The sequence below is a fragment of the Ylistrum balloti genome, unplaced genomic scaffold (assembly GCF_031769215.1).
Source record: "Ylistrum balloti isolate Yb309-2 unplaced genomic scaffold, AGI_CSIRO_Ybal_v1 Utg370520, whole genome shotgun sequence".
In the NCBI taxonomy this organism is placed as follows: domain Eukaryota; kingdom Metazoa; phylum Mollusca; class Bivalvia; order Pectinida; family Pectinidae; genus Ylistrum; species Ylistrum balloti.
In genome coordinates this window covers 634,617-652,814 of record NW_026782333.1, presented here as the reverse complement: position 1 = coordinate 652,814, position 18,198 = coordinate 634,617, and the positions used below count along the sequence as shown (strand labels likewise).

General features: G+C 36.4%; 1 protein-coding gene across 1 annotated transcript; it reads left to right on the top strand.

Moving 5' to 3' along the window:
* Window positions 1–1,595: 1,595 nt before the first annotated feature.
* LOC132555841 (cytochrome P450 3A9-like) lies at window positions 1,596–14,075 on the top strand. The gene is made up of 14 exons (XM_060220201.1): window positions 1,596–1,672; window positions 2,681–2,777; window positions 3,770–3,822; window positions 4,319–4,415; window positions 5,050–5,166; window positions 5,535–5,623; window positions 7,069–7,220; window positions 7,811–7,935; window positions 8,926–9,010; window positions 9,769–9,926; window positions 10,175–10,263; window positions 10,988–11,125; window positions 12,761–12,917; window positions 13,267–14,075. The coding sequence occupies exons 1-14, from the start codon at window positions 1,596–1,598 to the stop codon at window positions 13,345–13,347; spliced, it is 1,515 nt and encodes a 504-aa protein (XP_060076184.1). The 3' UTR covers window positions 13,348–14,075.
* Window positions 14,076–18,198: the final 4,123 nt, after the last annotated feature.

The window sequence follows — 18,198 nt, the reverse complement described above, 5'->3', positions numbered from 1 at the left end:
ACAACATGTCTAACACGTGATGTAGAAGCCAGAGGAAATTCGGTCATACCTTGGCTTAAAAACTGCTTTATGTTTAGGCATTTTTGTTCAAGCCAGTTAAACACAGTCCGTATGGTATCTCAAGCTAACACTGAATTTCATCCTATTTATGAGACCACTGACCATATGTTACATTACGGACAAAAAAAGTAAGAAGGGAATTCTATGTGTGGTCGTAGAGCAGAAAACCTCACCGTTAAAGGCATCCCAGTCGGTCATTGACTATTGTATATTGTTTGTCATAACAGCGAGGATTTAGATACTGTTGTGTTTTAATGTATTTACTGTTGTATGAAGATATCTAATTAAAACTAATTGCATTTATTTACGTTTTGTTGTTTCTTGTCAAAATACCTGTCAACAGTTTAGTCATTTTTGCAGAATATTTTCAATCAATGAAGTCAGGTCATACACTCTTACTGAATGAAACAATAAATTGGTAAGTTTAATATTTCGTGATTTTAGCAGTATAATCTTCATTTATAGTGAGGTTCGGCATATCAGAAAAACACTGTCCTTTCAGGCACACCTGTACGACCGCGAAGTAGTACAGCGGATTTCGAAAAGGACTTTATGATTTCATTTCTAAAACAATCGGAAACAAAAAAAAATAATCGAATCAATATTTTTTGTCGATATACGTGTCTAAAAAGACACTGAGCTGTTATCCTTAAGATGTCTAAAGATCCAAACGTTAATATATATTGTTGTGACTGACTTCTTGTGTTTATTTAGGGTCACGAAACTGGATATGACCAGGCGTTTGTCTACATGTATTAAATATGTATATACTTAAATTATATATGTACATCATTCGCCCAACTCTTGGTATGTTTATTTAAAGTTTTTATCAAACAGCTCGTGACTTCAACACCTACAGAATAATCGCCATGAATCATATACCGGTGAACTGTGACGTCACGAAATGATAATGAGTTTAAACTACATATTTGAAACATTAGATATAGAGCCTAGAGCACTTCACGGAAATATGTTTATATTCGATACACGAATTGATAAACTTGTCATTTTATTTCATTTTATGCAGCTAAACTGAGAATTATGAGGTCCGTCTCATGACTTTCGAATTATTAAACCTCATACTTATGACCAACCGTTTTAACATTTGATACTTTTCCCTCTTAAGGTAAAATGTGTATTGAATTTATTTCACATAAACAAAATTCGTTTTACCTTAAGATAATTAAACTTCTCTAGCTTTTTGTCTTATTTCACTTATGTGACATTCTTTTAACCTGTGTGTACTTCCTTGCTTCATTTCTAGAAGTAGTCTGTATAAAACGCTAGTATGAACAAGACTATGTACATTAACCGACATTCATATGAACTGAAATATACGAAATGACATTAGAATTGACGTAGGAATAAATTCTGCAAATCATATATGCCGACTGCTTATGTATCACATGATCTAATCAGTCACACTGATCAGTCCGTCTAATGGGAAGCAAACAGCAGCCTTCAACTGCTGATGTATTTACATACGTGACGCTCTAGATTATGAACCAGAGTGTGAATTCTTGATTTGTTACACAATGGAGGAACACGATGCTCTCGGGGGATGGGGAATCACTGTGGCTCTGGGGAGTGGCGTTCTCGCACTCATCTATATGTAAGTATTGCAAATAACATGCAGCAACAAGATTCTAGGGACTTACTAAAACCAGGAAAAATGGCCAGATCTCTCCAGAAAATAATTATGTTTATCTACACTTTAATAAGATAAAACAGTCTTTGTTTATTTCTTATCATAATTAAGTAGTGAAATGGTTGTTGCATTGTAATGGCGTTTAAAATTTCTGTCCTGTAGAGAAACAGCAGTGGTAATAAAACACAACAAAATCGACATCTTGTTCAAAATCCTTTCGATAATAGGACTACTATTTAGCAAACCGGTTATAATGTGTACACATGTCAGTTTAGTTTTTTTTTTTTTTTTTTTGGGGGGGGGGGGGGGGGGGGGGGGGGGGGGGGGGCTTAAATTTTGAAATAGAGAAAGAGGATAGCGGAAGTTCAATTTATTTTAATACAATAGATAAGAAGCTAAGCCAAGCTATATTTGTTACACTAATGCCCGTGCCATGCCCACCAACTACATCTTAGATTAAATGTTTTCACGGTGCACGTTTCAACATATAAAGCGTTATCATATAACCTTGGGATAGCCCAATCGAAGCAGATATACTCAACTATACACAGCTATACATGATACAGCTATACACAGCTGAGTATGGTAGATTCCAACACATGTTAACATCCTTATGCATCGATATGTATTTCACGGTAATACAAACTTCCTGGATGCATAGATCGGACAATGTTGCACGATGGGCGTATGATGTATATACGATTTGCGAACGATAGATTATGTAATGATGAAATTTACAAATCATCCATTGCGTAAGTGTCAGACATGAAAATGAGGTGTCCCGAAAAATAATAATTGTCAGTATATAGAACGTATATTCAAAGGCGACTGTTCGATGAAAGAAAAGATATTAGCTCAGCTGTTCGGTTATTATTTGAGGTAAAAAGAGTTACGAAGTTTGATTGTTATTTTCCTTTCCTATAGATTAAGTTAGAGTTCGTTGACAACTCAAATATTTTCCCGTTATGTTAGATACAACAGCTGGTGGTTTCGACGAATGAGAAAGGAGGGGTTGCCCGGGCCCCGGGGACTACCCATCCTAGGGAGTATCCCGCACGTGATTAGGAACGTGAGTATTCAAATGAATTTTGAATTCATGTGAGGATGAACGTGAGTATTTTGTTAAATTTGAGTACCGTCCTCGGATTTTCTTTGTTTTATAAGCCTGGGGATGAGGAAGAGGATAATGGATTGAGGTAGTGATGGAGACGGAGGAAGGGAGGGAGGGGAGAGGGTAATGGAGTTAAGTAGAGATGGAGAGGGAGGAAGGGGAGAGAGTAATGGAGTTAAGTAGTGATGGAGAGGGAGGGAGGGGAAAGGGTAATGGAGTTAAGTAGTGATGGAGAGGGAGGAAGGGGAGAGGGTAATGGAGTTAAGTAGTGATGGAGAGGGAGGGAGGGGAAAGGGTAATGGAGTTAAGTAGAGATGGAGAGGGAGGAAGGGGAGAGGGTAATGGAGTTAAGTAGTGATGGAGAGGGAGGAAGGGGAGAGAGTAATGGAGTTAAGTAGTGATGGAGAGGGAGGAAGGGGAGAGAGTAATGGAGTTAAGTAGTGATGGAGAGGGAGGGAGGGGAAAGGGTAATGAAGTTAAGTAGAGATGGAGTAGGAGGAAGGAAAAGGGGAATAAAGACAGATAATTATGAAGAGAGAGAAGGGGAAAGAGAATAATAGAGACAGGGAAAAAGGGGTAAGGAGAAGGTGAAGAGGGTGATAGAGTCTGGTTGTGATGAAGATGGGGAGAGGAAAGAGTGTAAAAGAGGCAGGTAGAAGGAAGGAGGGAGGGAGGAGAGGAAGTGGGTGGCAGAGACAGATACTGATGAAGTGGGAGAAGGGGAAAGAGGGTGATGAAGAGGAGGGAGTGGTTGTGGGATAAGATAGATATGAAAGAGAAGGAGAAGATGATGAATGAATCATGGGGAGGTTGAGAGGAATAGGTTATTGGAGTCAGGTAGTGACTCGTACTTATAACACATTAGATAATGAATGAAGGATGTTATATAATGGAGTTAATGAAGAATAGACATATATTGTATTAAAGGTTGGTGTCTTGGTTATGTTTAGGGCATAATGGAGTCGGAAGATGGTTGGATGAAACAATATGGCGACGTATTCGGGTACGTACAGTTACCGCTGGTGATTCGTATTTATTTATATACTTATTTATCTGAGAAATAAATAAAGAATGTTATGGTCTTTGTATGTGCAGCGCACTCAATGTCAGTCCGAGATACAACCGTTGTGGTACCCCATTTGCCTTTAGCTGAATTACGTCTCCTCGCTTAGTCACATCCGCGAAAGTGGAAAAATTCTGGAAATCCACGACATGCTGTTGTTATTATGATGTATATAATCTTGCTATTGCCATCAGACGAGCCTTTTTTTTATCATTTTATATTTTTATCATACGCCCCCAGTGGAAACAAGACATCTAAATGACTATTTCTGGATTTTATTCACAGAAGAAAATATCCATACGAATCAAGAGCTCAAAAGAACCTACGGAATTCACATATATTTTTCTCGATACCTTTTTCTCGAAAATTAAATTTTAATTAAGAAAGTTATATATATTCCAAGGAAGGTAATAGCTGTACTGTGTTAATTTATCAGCTGGGTGAGCGGTCAGCAGGTTAACGTTGTTGTCAAAGATCCTGCACTCTTAAAGGAGGTGTTGGTGAAGGATTTCTCCCACTTCACGGACAGAGGCGTATGTATATCCTCTTACTTATGTCTGATGCTGGAGATGTGTGTTTATGCTTATTATAAGTAGGAGTGCATAGTGGAAATCTTAATGTTTTAGAACGGGGCTCGATTCCGTGTATTTGATGAAAATAATATGAGTCAACTACCCAACAATGAGTGGATTACCCGTCTTTCTATCAAATCAAGACATCTTAAAGTAAAAAGGAGAGATGGATATGGGTTGACAAAACTATTTCTTAATTCTTGTATAACTATGACGTGTTAATTTTAGTACATGTATATGCGTGGCATATCCCTCCCGTTCCGTTCACGTGTTGGGTTGTAAATTTATTTCGGGAAATGGGTTTGAAAGATACTTTGTTGTATGATTATGTTAAAATATATATCCTCCATATTTTAGATTTACTTCAATCCCTAAATATATTTCTCTCTCGGAGTTTTCATGAAGCAGCTAAGGATGACGATCCTTTTTTAGGTATAGAGCTCGGCGTTTTCCGTTATTACCGGTTCCTTTAAGCTCTCTCTGTTGTACTGAATTTGATATCGTTTGGAATCTTGAGTCAGTTTTAATTTATGTAACCGCCATGTAGGTTATCGGTAGGGAAATTCAAACCAAAGTGATAATTCTTGATTTCTAGCCCAACATCAGCGGACACCCTGTAATGAGTAAGCATGTGTTTGCTGCAGAAGGAAAGGCCTGGAAACGAATCCGCGCTATTCTTAGTCCTACTTTCAGTACCGGCAAGATGAAGTTGGTGGGTATTTTGTTTTTGTTTTGTTTCAATATCAATGGGAATCTCGTTTTCAAATAAATTATTTACTGAAAAACAGCAAACGGTTCACCATACTAAAACCATGCCGTTTTTCTGTGATACCTAAAATTATCAAAATAACATCGGCTTTCCCAAGAAGTCAACTTATCGACAACAGCTTCTTTAGGGCTAAAACCGTTTTTTTTAAGTGACTGACATTATTGAGTTTATCAGAATTGTTATTTAAATAAACTGTCCTTACATTGTTGATATCCGTGATACTTCATAATGATAAAAATTATACACACCTTAGCAAGCGATCTCATCAACGGCAGAGAAATAAAATTATGTCTGTTTTTTTTTTCACCCAGATGAATGAAGATATAAATCGTTGTTCCAAAATGCTCGCGGCGAAACTGAAGGAAGCAGCAAATGCCAAGAAAGTCATCGACCCAAAAGAGTAATTATGGAGACATTTTTATTTTACCTAGCATCTGGAAAATTTCTGTATTATTTCATCAGTCTTAAAAAAATAATGGAAACCCACGAAAAAAATTGTTTACCACAAAACTTTAAAACTTTTATAATTATTCTTATTATACTTATAATACATAATCTAACGCAAATTATCTCACTGTGGTGACGTCACAATGTATATGGCACCATGAAGCAATGACGTCACAATCGAAACAATTGAAGAAATCAATCAATCCACAGCTCCGCCAGGTCAGAGATAGAATACGTTTGGGACATAACACAGCTGATGTGTGATTGTGCTGTTACACTGATACTTATAGGAAATCGGCATTGCCTAAACAACAGCGTAATTTGATGCAGATAGGGCATATATTTTGTCAAACAGCTTATTATGTTTCATAAATATTCAAATATTAGTTATCAGATTCGTACAAATATCAAATTTTTACATTGGAATGCAGTAAGGAGACGAGGCAGTGAAAATGTTTCGTTCCAAATTGGGACTTTTCTTCTTAAATTTATTTGTAATGTGTAAGACTTAAGTAGATTTTTATTTCCGTTTAAATTTTGTCGGTCGATCATTTTTTTATATCCATTCATTCGGAAGCTCTCATTTCGTGCTGCGGTAAAAGTTTTAAAGGCAATTCCATAACATGCCAGCTATGGTATTAACACCAGGTTTAAGCCAGGTCCAGCTTAGGGTGGTGGGTAGTGCGAATTTGCCATGATAGTATGTTCTGATTGCGATAGGATACTGTACTTAATTAAGAGGGCGATATCAGACACATACACAAAATACCTTGATAATTTTATACAATACATCGGACGATTCGCCGACAGTAAACATTAATCGTGGCATCTTCCAAACGTTGACATCATACTATTGTGAAAACAAATATTTGAATATTATTTTTCTATTAAAATACCGCCCTACTGAACGAATATTCGAGTATTCGTTGACATTCTATATATAATACATGCACTTCCGCTTTTGCACCATGCTGAAGTAGTTTTCCCATTCTACAACAAAACAAAATATCGTTCACTTTACACTGTTAACTTTCGAGTGTTTAAATCCAATAAAATTTCTATATCACGATCGCTATTGTCCCGTATGGATTTAACTTATTTTGTCAGGATACTACTAGAAGTCGGACATACTGATTTGTATAGGAATATCAAATATCGAACATCTTTAGAAAATTTTGAACCCGCTTGTTTTTACAATATACATCAAAATGACCTTTTCCAGTGAAGTTCTTTGAGAACCTCCATATCTCGATTCCCGAATCGCCTGACCAACACCCCCTCCCACCCACCCCCTTTTATAGCGTCAATGCGGCTATATCATTGTAGACAAGTCTACCAATCTATCTAGCTGGACTTGTCCTTCCTTGTATGAATTTTTGTAAAATGTAACATTTCCAGATATTTTGGAGCCTTCACAATGGACGTCATATCCGCTACTGCCTTTAGCCTCGATGTGGACTCGCAAACAAACAAGGATGACCCGTTCGTCAAGAACGCCAGAGGACTTTTTGTCCCCAGGAAAAGTTTTCTCTATATCATTTCATTAGCCAGTAAGTTGCTAGAATTGTAGGCAGACTATCTTTTACACTTCCTCGATACTCCAGGGGTTACGATCACTTACGCTCTCTGCGCCAATGGAACGTGTCATGGCAAAATTGAAGGTGTCATGTGCGAAACCTTGTGGACAAAATGAAAAGACTAGTTTGAATATTTGATGTACATCAAACGAATCTCAAGGTCGCATAACGGTATATTGTGGTAGTTTTGAAGTTGTGTGTCGCTCCTTTATAATCTTCAAAAGGAGCGTATCAAACTCTGATTGGTCAATTTTTTTTCTCCCGGTCGAACCAATCAAATTACTTCGCTTGTGCCTTCAATTTTGTTATGATATGTTCCAGGGATGCAGAGCGCGAAAGTGGTTGTAACCCCTGGAGTATCCACGATGTGTTTTACGATGATAAATTCTAATTTTGTTGAATTGTCTCTCAATATTCTACAAAGGCAATAGTGTAAACGACTAGTACTGATGATATAACTTAAGGCGTTTTGTGTAAAAACAATCCAAGTGTTTTGTATACATGTGACTGGATTAAAGACCGAAATGTTTAGTTAATGTGTCATTCGTTTCATTGTTTGACAGCTTTATTCCCTCCGCTGAGACACTTATTTAGTTGGTTACAAATGGGATTTTTCTCCGGTAATGTTGTGGATTTCTTCGTCAGGACTGTTAATATGATGGTACAAGATCGGCGACAAAACCCGAACGTATGTCTGTTCAACAGTGGTATAACTATGATTAAATTGGTCAAATCAGGCTTTTGTGATCGGTAAAATCAGATTAATTTATTGAATCAATGTTTTGTGATAGGTAAAATCAAATTAATTTATTGAATCAATGTTTTGTGATAGGTAAATCAGATTAATTTATTGAATCAAGCTTTTGTGATCGGTAAAATCAAATTAATTTATTGAATCAATGTTTTGTGATAGGTAAAATCAAATTAATTTATTGAATCAATGTTTTGTGATAGGTAAATCAGATTAATTTATTGAATCAATGTTTTGTGATAGGTAAAATCAAATTAATTTATTGAATCAATGTTTTGTGATAGGTAAATCAAATTAATTTATTGAATCAATGTTTTGTGATAGGTAAAATCAGGATAATTTGCTGAATCAAGGTTTTATCAGATGCAAAATCAAATATATCGAATGAACGGTTTGTTTTGAACAAAACATATTTTGATCTCGAGCCTCAGAAAGTGATATGTTGTACAAGCTTGGCACACATTACAAACCTATCAGAATTGAAACTCACTTGAATATCAATATGCATTAAGAACAATGTCCTGGGCCCAATTAAAATTTATTGTACCGGAAAAGGTCCTCGTAATTGAGATAAAGATATGTTTGATGAAATAAGGTCTCCTTGCAGCAACAAAAATGTCAATAGTGAAACATCACGGAAGTTATATATGACGTCACAATCACCTTTCCGAAGGCAATAGGAAAGAACATGTTTAAGTCACGCGATAAAACAGATACATTGTGATTCAAGTGTTGTTAATCATACACGCAGAAGCCCCAACCTCAAGGGTGAGATTCTTGAGTATCCATAACCGTCCCCATGAAGCAAGTGTCGGTATATTGATATACGTTAGAACTTTATCTATATATTTTATGTTTTCCTTTTTTCCTTCTTTCGTTTCGATATTTTCTAGTCTTTTTTATCTTTATTTTTTTTTTCATTTCAAGATAAGAAGAGACTTCCTACAGCTTATGATGAATGCTGAATTGGAAAATACCGCCGAAAATAGCGACTTGATTTCTGTGAACAAAAGTAAGAAACTTGTTTTATTTTTATCTTGGTTAAATACACCGAACAATCAGAAAGTATCTTACTATTGTCCTTAAATTACATTAGCATTTCCATTATAGAAACTACCGACTGAATTTTAAAACTATTGTGTCTTGCTAAACGTGAGAATGATATGAAATGTCTATGAAATCAAAACAATTGAATAAATGTCCAAATTCAGTATTTTTTTTTTTTTTTTTTTTTTCTCATTTTCTCAAATGTTTTTATCAGTTTATAAGTGCGAAGCTCTATTTCGGTCAGATATATAAGGTCACGTTTCATTCACGTCCAGGACGTGATCCATCCGAGAAAAATTCTTCCGGAAGTGGAAGACATGGACCATAGGCGCTTTTCACTCGTAACTAATTTAGTGTTAATCAAAAAAGTACTGACAGTTTTTTCGCTTGCCTGACTTTTAATTATTTCCAAACATAAAGATATGTTATGCACAAATGAAATTAGCATGAATCAAAATTTCTTTATTCCTTCAAGTTCTCGCCAACCAATAACATTGCATCAGAAAATATATACAAACACACAAAACGTCAACGTCATGATAATTGCGCGACCGATCACTCGCTGTAGCGCGCCGAATGTACTTCATTTCTTAAAGAACTAATAAAAATATATTGTTTTACTTTCTTGATGCTTTGAACTGAGAATGCCATTGTGACATGTAAACCTCGCCCATTCCAGGCACTGCCTGACTTATAACATATGTAATATTTATATATTTGTAGAATTATCAACGGATGAGATAATAGCATCGTCAGTTTTATTTTTTGTCGCTGGCTACGAAACTACAGCATCATTGTTACAATATTCTGCCTATGAACTAGCAGTGAATCCGGATATACATGAGCGCATGCTCCAAGAAATACAAGATACTATAGGGGATGTGAGTATCGCAAAATACTAAAATAAATTCGGTTCATAACAAATTTATAACAGTCCTTTTTATTGTTAAATTAATATATACACGTTGTACAACAGAAATTCCATAGTAAATTAGAAAATACTGAATATTAATGTATTTAATCATAAAGTGGGGTCAGTTGTGTTTATTCCTGAGTTTGAGTATTTTTTGTGTCGAATACTCATGAATGTAATTGTAAATATATTTACGATGTTGTGTATTCACTACAGGAAGAGCCAGTTTACGAAAATATCCGCCAGCTGACATATATGGACCAGGTGTTGTACGAAGTCCTCCGGAAGTACCCTCCGGTGAACAGGTCACGTGATACATATCTGAAAATTATAGAGAATTGTTGCAGCTTGTACATAATTGTACCTTTTCTACTTAGATAAAATTGTCAGGTACTGAACTGTTAGAGAAGCGAATCTTATTACGGAAAACATCTAAATTATCATACTACGTAATGGGTGTGGATACGGAAATTTAGCGGAGCTGGTAAATGTGTACGGTTTAGAAAGTGGTAGACAGATATAGAGCGATGACCTATGTGTGGTCACTAAAATTATAAACTCTACTTAACACTAACATCCAGTCTGTTGAACGGGACTTAAAATGGTGTCCGGTGTGCGTTTTGTCGAAGAAGAGTCTAGGTGTGTTGAAATAAAAAATATTTTAGGAGATAAGGCAGACTTCGAATAAACACTGTATATAAAATTACCATATGTGCGAGTATATTGTCAAATTGCGACTGCTTTCTAATGTTGAGTCAGTATCAAGCCATGGAGTCGATTTCTAAAATTCAGTACATTTGTGAAGTCGTCGGAACTGTCGACTCCATCTCTGTCCAACAAGCCTCTCCCCCTACCTACTTGTAACGCATTGCTCTAGCGAACAAAAATAAACATCAAATAAATTAAACAAGTAAATAAATTAGAGTAAAAACCAATTGCACCAAGGTTATTTAATCATTATATGTGCTTAGCAAATTTCAAAATCAATGAACTAACTTTCCACTGAAATAAATATGTTTTCAATAACAGATTAACTCGGTCAGCCTCGGAAGACCGTGTCATCGATGGGGTCACTTTGCGGAAAGGGTTCCGAGTGGTCATTCCAATCTACAATATACATCACGATCCAAGATTTTACCCGGAACCGGAAGTATTCAACCCAGAAAGGTAGGGTAAATAATTTTTAATGTAGAATATTCCTGCTTAATTAAAATATTTTCTCACTTTCTTATGTTCTGTCTCTTTTTCTAGTATTTTAGTACTAAATAGTTCCGGGATATTGTAAATTTCCAGAATATATCACGATAATTATGCTTCGGAATGTGAACTTTTGAAACCCAAGATATTTTTGTATTTATCATTGTATAGCATTGCTACGATGTAACCTCACCAAATTCAGTTATGTATTATCAACTGATAAACTGCCAACAGCGTAGGGATATTGCAAGCAATATAAACAAATTAACATTGTCTTCAACATTCATATGGTGACTGGACTGCCCATATAGAGAATATAATAAGTAAATCCTCTAGAAAACTTAATCTATTGCGTGCCTTTAAATTTAAAATTGATCGTTCATCCCTCCAACAAATGTATTTTTCTTTCATCCGTCCAATTTTGGAATATGGAGACGTTATTTGGGACAATATGTCTATTGCCCAAGAACAAGTCATTGAAAACATCCAATTAGAAGCAGCACGCATTGTGACGGGTGCAACCAAACTTACCAGCATTTTAAAACTTTACAAAGAGACAGGATGGGATCCACTTAAAACTAGAAGAAACTATCATAAAATTATCCAGCTCCATAAAATGGTCCATAGCAAAACACCGCCATATTTACAAGATATACTTCCTCAGAGACACTCCAATATACACGGTCACAATACTAGAGAAGCCAATAACTTTCTTCCAATTCGCTGCAGAACAAATACATATAAAAAGTCCTTCTTACCTTCAACAATCCACCTTTGGAATGATCTCCCTGCTGCTATTAAAAATAATCCCTCTCTTTCAAAATTAAAATTGTATTTAAGTGCCAATGCTACTTCACTGCCAACATATTATTTTGCTGGATAGACTTGGACAAATCTACCATGCTAGATTGCGTATGGAATGTAGTTCCCTAAATGACCATTTATTTAAGAAAAAAATTGTTGAATCTCCGTTGTGTAGTTGTAGGTTATCAAATGAAACTGTCGAACATTATCTTTTATATTGTACCAAATATAGTAACATTAGACAAGACTGTTTTGCTACTTTACCTTTACAAATAACCTTGGATACTTTAGTTTATGGAAACACTATCTTACCGAGAAATACCAACGAAATAGTATTTCAAAGTCTTCAAAATTACATTTCACGCACTAAAAGATTTGAATGATTGTTACATTATTTTTGTATGATAATTAAATATTTATATACATATAGTATCAGTATCGGCGCGTCACCAGCTGGTTGAATATCAATCCGACATACGTCTACTTACTAACTCCTTTCCTTGAACCCCTACTCTCTCTACCCCTCTACTCTGAACTGATAACATGATTTCTCTTGTTTTTCGATATCCATATGACGTTATTTCTTTAAACATTAATAAATGCTTGCAGTGCTGTTAAGTAGAATCACATCAAGGAGACAGATTTATATAAGTGTTCATCACTTGTTTCTGAATCCTTTTCTTTTGTATACCCAAGTACCTATGTTATGTAATAAGAAAGAAATAAAGTTTAAACTTATTCATATGCCCATGAATGCCAACAGAAATGAGTCCAATGCTTAAATTGAGTTTTTCTCGCCAGATTTGCTGACAGATCTGCTCAAAACAGCGTTCAATTTTTATCATTCGGATTCGGTCCACGGATTTGTCTTGGGCTTCGGTTAGCTATGATGGAGACAAAAATCGCCATGGTTCACCTTTTGAGGAATGTCAAATTTATTACATGCACAGAAACCCAGGTACTGTCATGACGTCATTTCCGTTTTATTCATTGTGTCGTACTGTTCCTTGTAGTCAACCATTGACAGCTAGTTCTATCATAATCCGTTGGTTCAAACAGCCCTTTGTTAAAGATGCTCAACCGTTTCACCGTGACTCCATTTTCAAAAACTTCTTACGCAGATACTCTGATTATTGATATGTTTTCAATTTCGTCTTTTTTTAAATTTTGTCATCAGATACATTGTAGTTCGCCAATAGCCTTCATCCAGATTGCGTCGTTTGTCCTCCAATACTTCCATTTCCAAAACCTGAAGGATTTAAATATTTCATCAATATTGTAATATCTTACATGTCTATCTTCTACAGATACCCTTAGAGCTCTCAAAAAGACCCGGATTGACTCAGCCGAAGAAAACTATATCTTTGATGGTGGAGTCAAGAAACTGAACTCTCTAATGACCGGGAACTTTATCCCACCACACAGTCCAGCTTACAGCACGTGTCCCGACACGTGGTATACGGCACATTATTATACAATCATGAAGACAGTATACAGTGAATTTACGTCATTGAATGTAGCAGGATCTATCGGACAGACAAAAAGACGTTAATTTTTACACTACACTTTAGTTCTTACATTCCAGTCTTCTATGATTTTCTAAGAATTAGACAATGGACAAGTATTTAATTACGTTATAATCTTTAATGGATAGCAATGCAATGCAGTTTAGTATTGTGTATTTGTATAGTCTAATCTAAAAGTGAGTATAATAGATATATATTGTTACAAGGCAATCAAAGGATTCACATTCCAACAACTTGGTGGTCTTTACCTTATCTGTAATCTGTTAATTTATCCTGAACGAATTCATCAGTCGTAATTGCCAGGTTTATATTAAATCTGGGTTTAGAGATCAATATATATATTTAGATACACACTAGGTATGGATCACATTACAATATGATATCACAGATATAGAAATTAGGAAGATTCGTGCTAATTATAGTCACAGAGACACAAAATTCTGTAACCAACTAACCGATCAACAAGTCGTATCTATTTCCTAGTCTAATTACCAAGAATAGTATATTAACACTGTACGTTAACCTGTACATCTTACATATCAATTATACATATACAAGATATATATATATATATATATGATTTAACCTGAAAAACACATTTCCGTAGCTATTATACTTTTTTATTCAAATATCTATATATTTTATATTGATAAGCTGTGTGATTTTATTGCTGAAAAATGAATAAATAGTAAATATCTTTGCAAGTCAACACTTTTGTTTGTTCAGGGAATGACGTCTTTGTAAAAAAAAAAAAAGGGGGGGGTTCACATTCTGAGCTCCAAGAGTTACTTCCCTCCCTTTCATTCTACAGCCGATCTGGCCTTGAATGGAATATTCACATAAACAGATCCATAGGAACAGTGAACACCAGGTACCATAGCAACTGTACGGTGAATGTTTTTCAGTAGGTAATGGTTTTCTTACCTTGTCACTTCGGTGTCAAAAACTAAGATCCTTGTGTACGGGTGTCTGAATATGGGGAATGTTAAACGAGAAATATCGGGATTTTCCCAACAATCCCCTCCCCGGGGTCTAAAGGTGGGGGTGGATCATTCGCATCTAACAGGACATGTAATATGCTTTGGTAGATCCTGCACCGTTAAGGAAAAATAGCCAAAATCCTTAACTGATTACAAAGTCCTCTCAACGCTTAGTACAAACGACACAAAGCGTCTATTAATAATTCTACTGTGTAGCCTGTCGGCGTTTAATTAATCTCAGTAATTTCAAGAGAGCAGAGTACATCAATACATTGAGTATAAACATTGTTTTAACAGATGCGTACGTGGTTTGAACGAACATTTACCTCTTCAACTCTGGAAAAATCCTTCCTCACTTCAACGCTTAACAATCCTGCGACTTGAAATCAGCCGCACAGAAAAAACGGAGATAGACCCCGGAAATCTGTATTACATGGCGATAAAAAAAACTCTTAATTGCTCATTGCGGCCAAGTTTGATAAAATTTCTGTTTTAATTAAATTTCAAAACAGAGGCACGCAAATCGCCAAAAATATCAACTTGACTTTGATTAACAAAATGCTACAAGTTTTACTGAATGTGAATGGGTAGAAATGTTAGACTATCTACTTCCCGCCTACCCAGCTCTTTAGTTTTAATACCCCGATCAGCACGTGCGCGCTGACACCCAAATGTATTTTATTCCTAATTAGGATAGAATGTAGGTAAAGTTGTTCCATGACTCAAGGGGAGATACCGACCTTACGACAAAGGCAAGAGCTTACAAGGAAAATAACATATTGCTTCAGCGGTCAAAGCCGGGACAAGGACATAGGTCATAGCTGAATAAGAAATGAACACGAGGACTGAGTCGAATGGGCCAATGTATATTCGGACAATTACGTCACACTGTATCCAGAAAATAAAATGATAACAGTTTACTGGTACAATGACAAACGGACACAGTTTACTGGTACAATGACAAACGGACACAGTTTACTGGTACAATTACAAACGGACACAGTTTACTGGTACAATTACAAACGGTCACAGTTTACTGGTACAATAACACAGACACAGTGTACTGGTACAATAACAAACGAACACAGTTTACTGGTACAATTACAAACGGACACAGTGTACTGGTACAATAACATACGGACACAGTTTACTGGTACAATTACAAACGGACACAGTTTACTGGTACAACAAGAAACGGATACAATGTACTGTCAAATAAAAAAATATATATGTCAGTGTGTTCCGTCGGTGATAACGTCAGTTGCGGAATAAAGAATCACGTTGATGCTTTAGAATAACGTGTATTCTTTATGACGTCATACATTTACAGCGAGTATGGTATTATGACGTCATCAATGGTTGGTCTATGACAACCGATGTGAACGAGCTTTTGTCTGAAGTACACCAAGGTAAGGTTTCCGGTACAATTATTCAGTTACCTGATGAAAAACTTAAGAATGCAACTACTAATATGGCGAGGACTGATTTCTCGGCAGGCTAATTCTGTTTTTTAACTTTATTTCGTCCGGGACCAGCCATAGAAATTACTAAGGAAACAGAGTCAATCCTATGGACACGCCATCAGAAAGAATCGAGTTAGTCAATTTAAGGTCTTGGTTTGTCTGTATTTAAATTGTGTCCAGTGCAGCAATTCTATATATATTGCTGTGTTCCTTGATGTTCCTGTAACATCTATCCTTGTCAGCATTCTATCGACTTTTCCCCTGTATGTAGGACGTACCTACTGTCCCCATTACGTAGTCGTTAGAGACATCTAAACTTGTGACTTCTTTTTCAAGCCCTTAATTCTTCCTAAGGTCTCCCTTGAGACTGCCTTTTGGCCGAAAGGGTTTTGGATTGTTCCCCTGACATATCAGAGTCTAATTATTGTGGTAGTGTGGCCACTGGTTTGCCCGATTTCATTATATGTGACGGGATGGGATCTCCTGCTGCAGTATGCTTCCGTGAGATAACACTATAAGGTCAGCTTCATTTCCGCACCGTCACAAGGAGGCTTTCACAAATATAGCCTCCCAAACCACATGCACATAACTCATCTCACATACATCGAGAGGCCGTCCTTTATTGAGTCTAGCTGCTGATAGGACGTTATAGAGTGTAGATAAACTCTTTAAGGAATTTTAACCAAGCTTTACTCATTATTAAAAGAGCAGTATAACTAATCATATCTCGCAGAATGAATCTCGGGGTTTTACGGTCAAGATCAAGGTGACTGATACAGCACATTTGTAACTTCATTTTTTTATCAAAATGTACACCCTTATTAATGACCCTTATAATCTGGGCAAGTTTGAATTTCAGAGTTCTCGGATCAAAACATCTTTATCAGCGCTCAAGCGGCTTCATTTCTTAAGGAATTTCAATCAATTCATTACACAATTATTTAAGGACTATTACATCCAATATTGTTTTGAGTTTCTGGATTGTAAGCACAATGTCAAGGTCAATATTACTATTTTCAGGAAACTCGTGCCGGCATTTTAGCGGCTTAATTCCCTGGGGGATTTAGATCAAGCTTCGACTTCATTTGAAGGGTCATACTATCACTGACACGTTTGATTTTCAAGGTTACAAGGTCAAGTTTAAATGTTGATTTCACGTTTCAAAAAATCAAACTGACATCTGTTCCTTAGATTCTCAGGACTATGAATTCACCAATTATGTTCCGGCTGTTACAAATACAGAAGGGAAAAGCTGTAGGCATGATACAGGCTGGAAAGTCTCGGCTTCGATATTTTGGTTTCAGTATTCAGACAATTAACCACCTGTTGTATGTATGTCGCTTAAATCAAACTTGGTCAACATCCGACCGCCCACATAGCGACGACCCCTACAAAAAGACCGCTAGGAATGGTCGACGTATTTACAGCAGAGGCAACAAGTACATTGATTGGGTATCGTGTATCTGTTCTAAGGAAAGCCTAGTAATGGACAGCACGACGTCCCTATATTGGACCTATTTTGTTGTGACGTTACCTTGACTATTGGTTTCGTTAACTGTTTGGGCTCAACAACTATACATTGTTGTGGGCGTGTGGAGAAGACGAGCAGAGCGTCTTGCAAACTGCTGCGTCACAGAACGGGAGCGCTCTGGCAGCTGAATTGTAATGGTATGGGGCGATATTTGTGGGGGATCTCGTACCAGACTTACTGTGGTAAACATTAGTTAAATATTCAGTCGCTACCGGGACGAACATTTTGGCCCAGCGGTTTGCTATTCTTCAGACGCCATGGCGTTGGCGCCATTTTCCAGCAGGTTTGCGCGCTTACGCAAACCAGAGCTAGTCGCATCAGTAAAAATTTCAAAAAGTAGAATATAAAACAGGTTTGATTGGCTCTTGATTTGTAACTAATTGGGACATTCTTCGTTAACACGTAACATAAAAATTAGCCGTCAAATTTACAGCAGGTTAGCCACGAGCGATGATCGAATTATCAGCGACATCTATACGACGATGCTACAATGATGTTTGCCTCACAATCGATGGTTGTACCCATTGCGACTGGAGTTACGATTGAAATCGAACACAACGTCTTTTAATAAAACCAACTGAACGCAATGTTTTAGCAATTAACCATGACAGCAGTTATATTTATCAATTAATTTATTCGTACATGGTTGGTAAAGAATTTTAAATGGCTTGATTAATCAACAACTTTCAATACAAAATAGTGTTACCTTTGTTTTTGGTTAAGTTTACACACTACTGTG

Excerpts from the sequence above, each read along its gene's own strand:
- LOC132555841 (XM_060220201.1), top strand. The coding sequence starts at position 1,596 with ATGGAGGAACACGATGCTCTCGGGGGATGGGGAATCACTGTGGCTCTG. Across the intron at positions 1,673-2,680 it reads GTTCTCGCACTCATCTATAT|ATACAACAGCTGGTGGTTTC; the intron begins GTAAGTATTGCA and ends CCGTTATGTTAG. Across the intron at positions 5,624-7,068 it reads AAAGTCATCGACCCAAAAGA|ATATTTTGGAGCCTTCACAA; the intron begins GTAATTATGGAG and ends TAACATTTCCAG.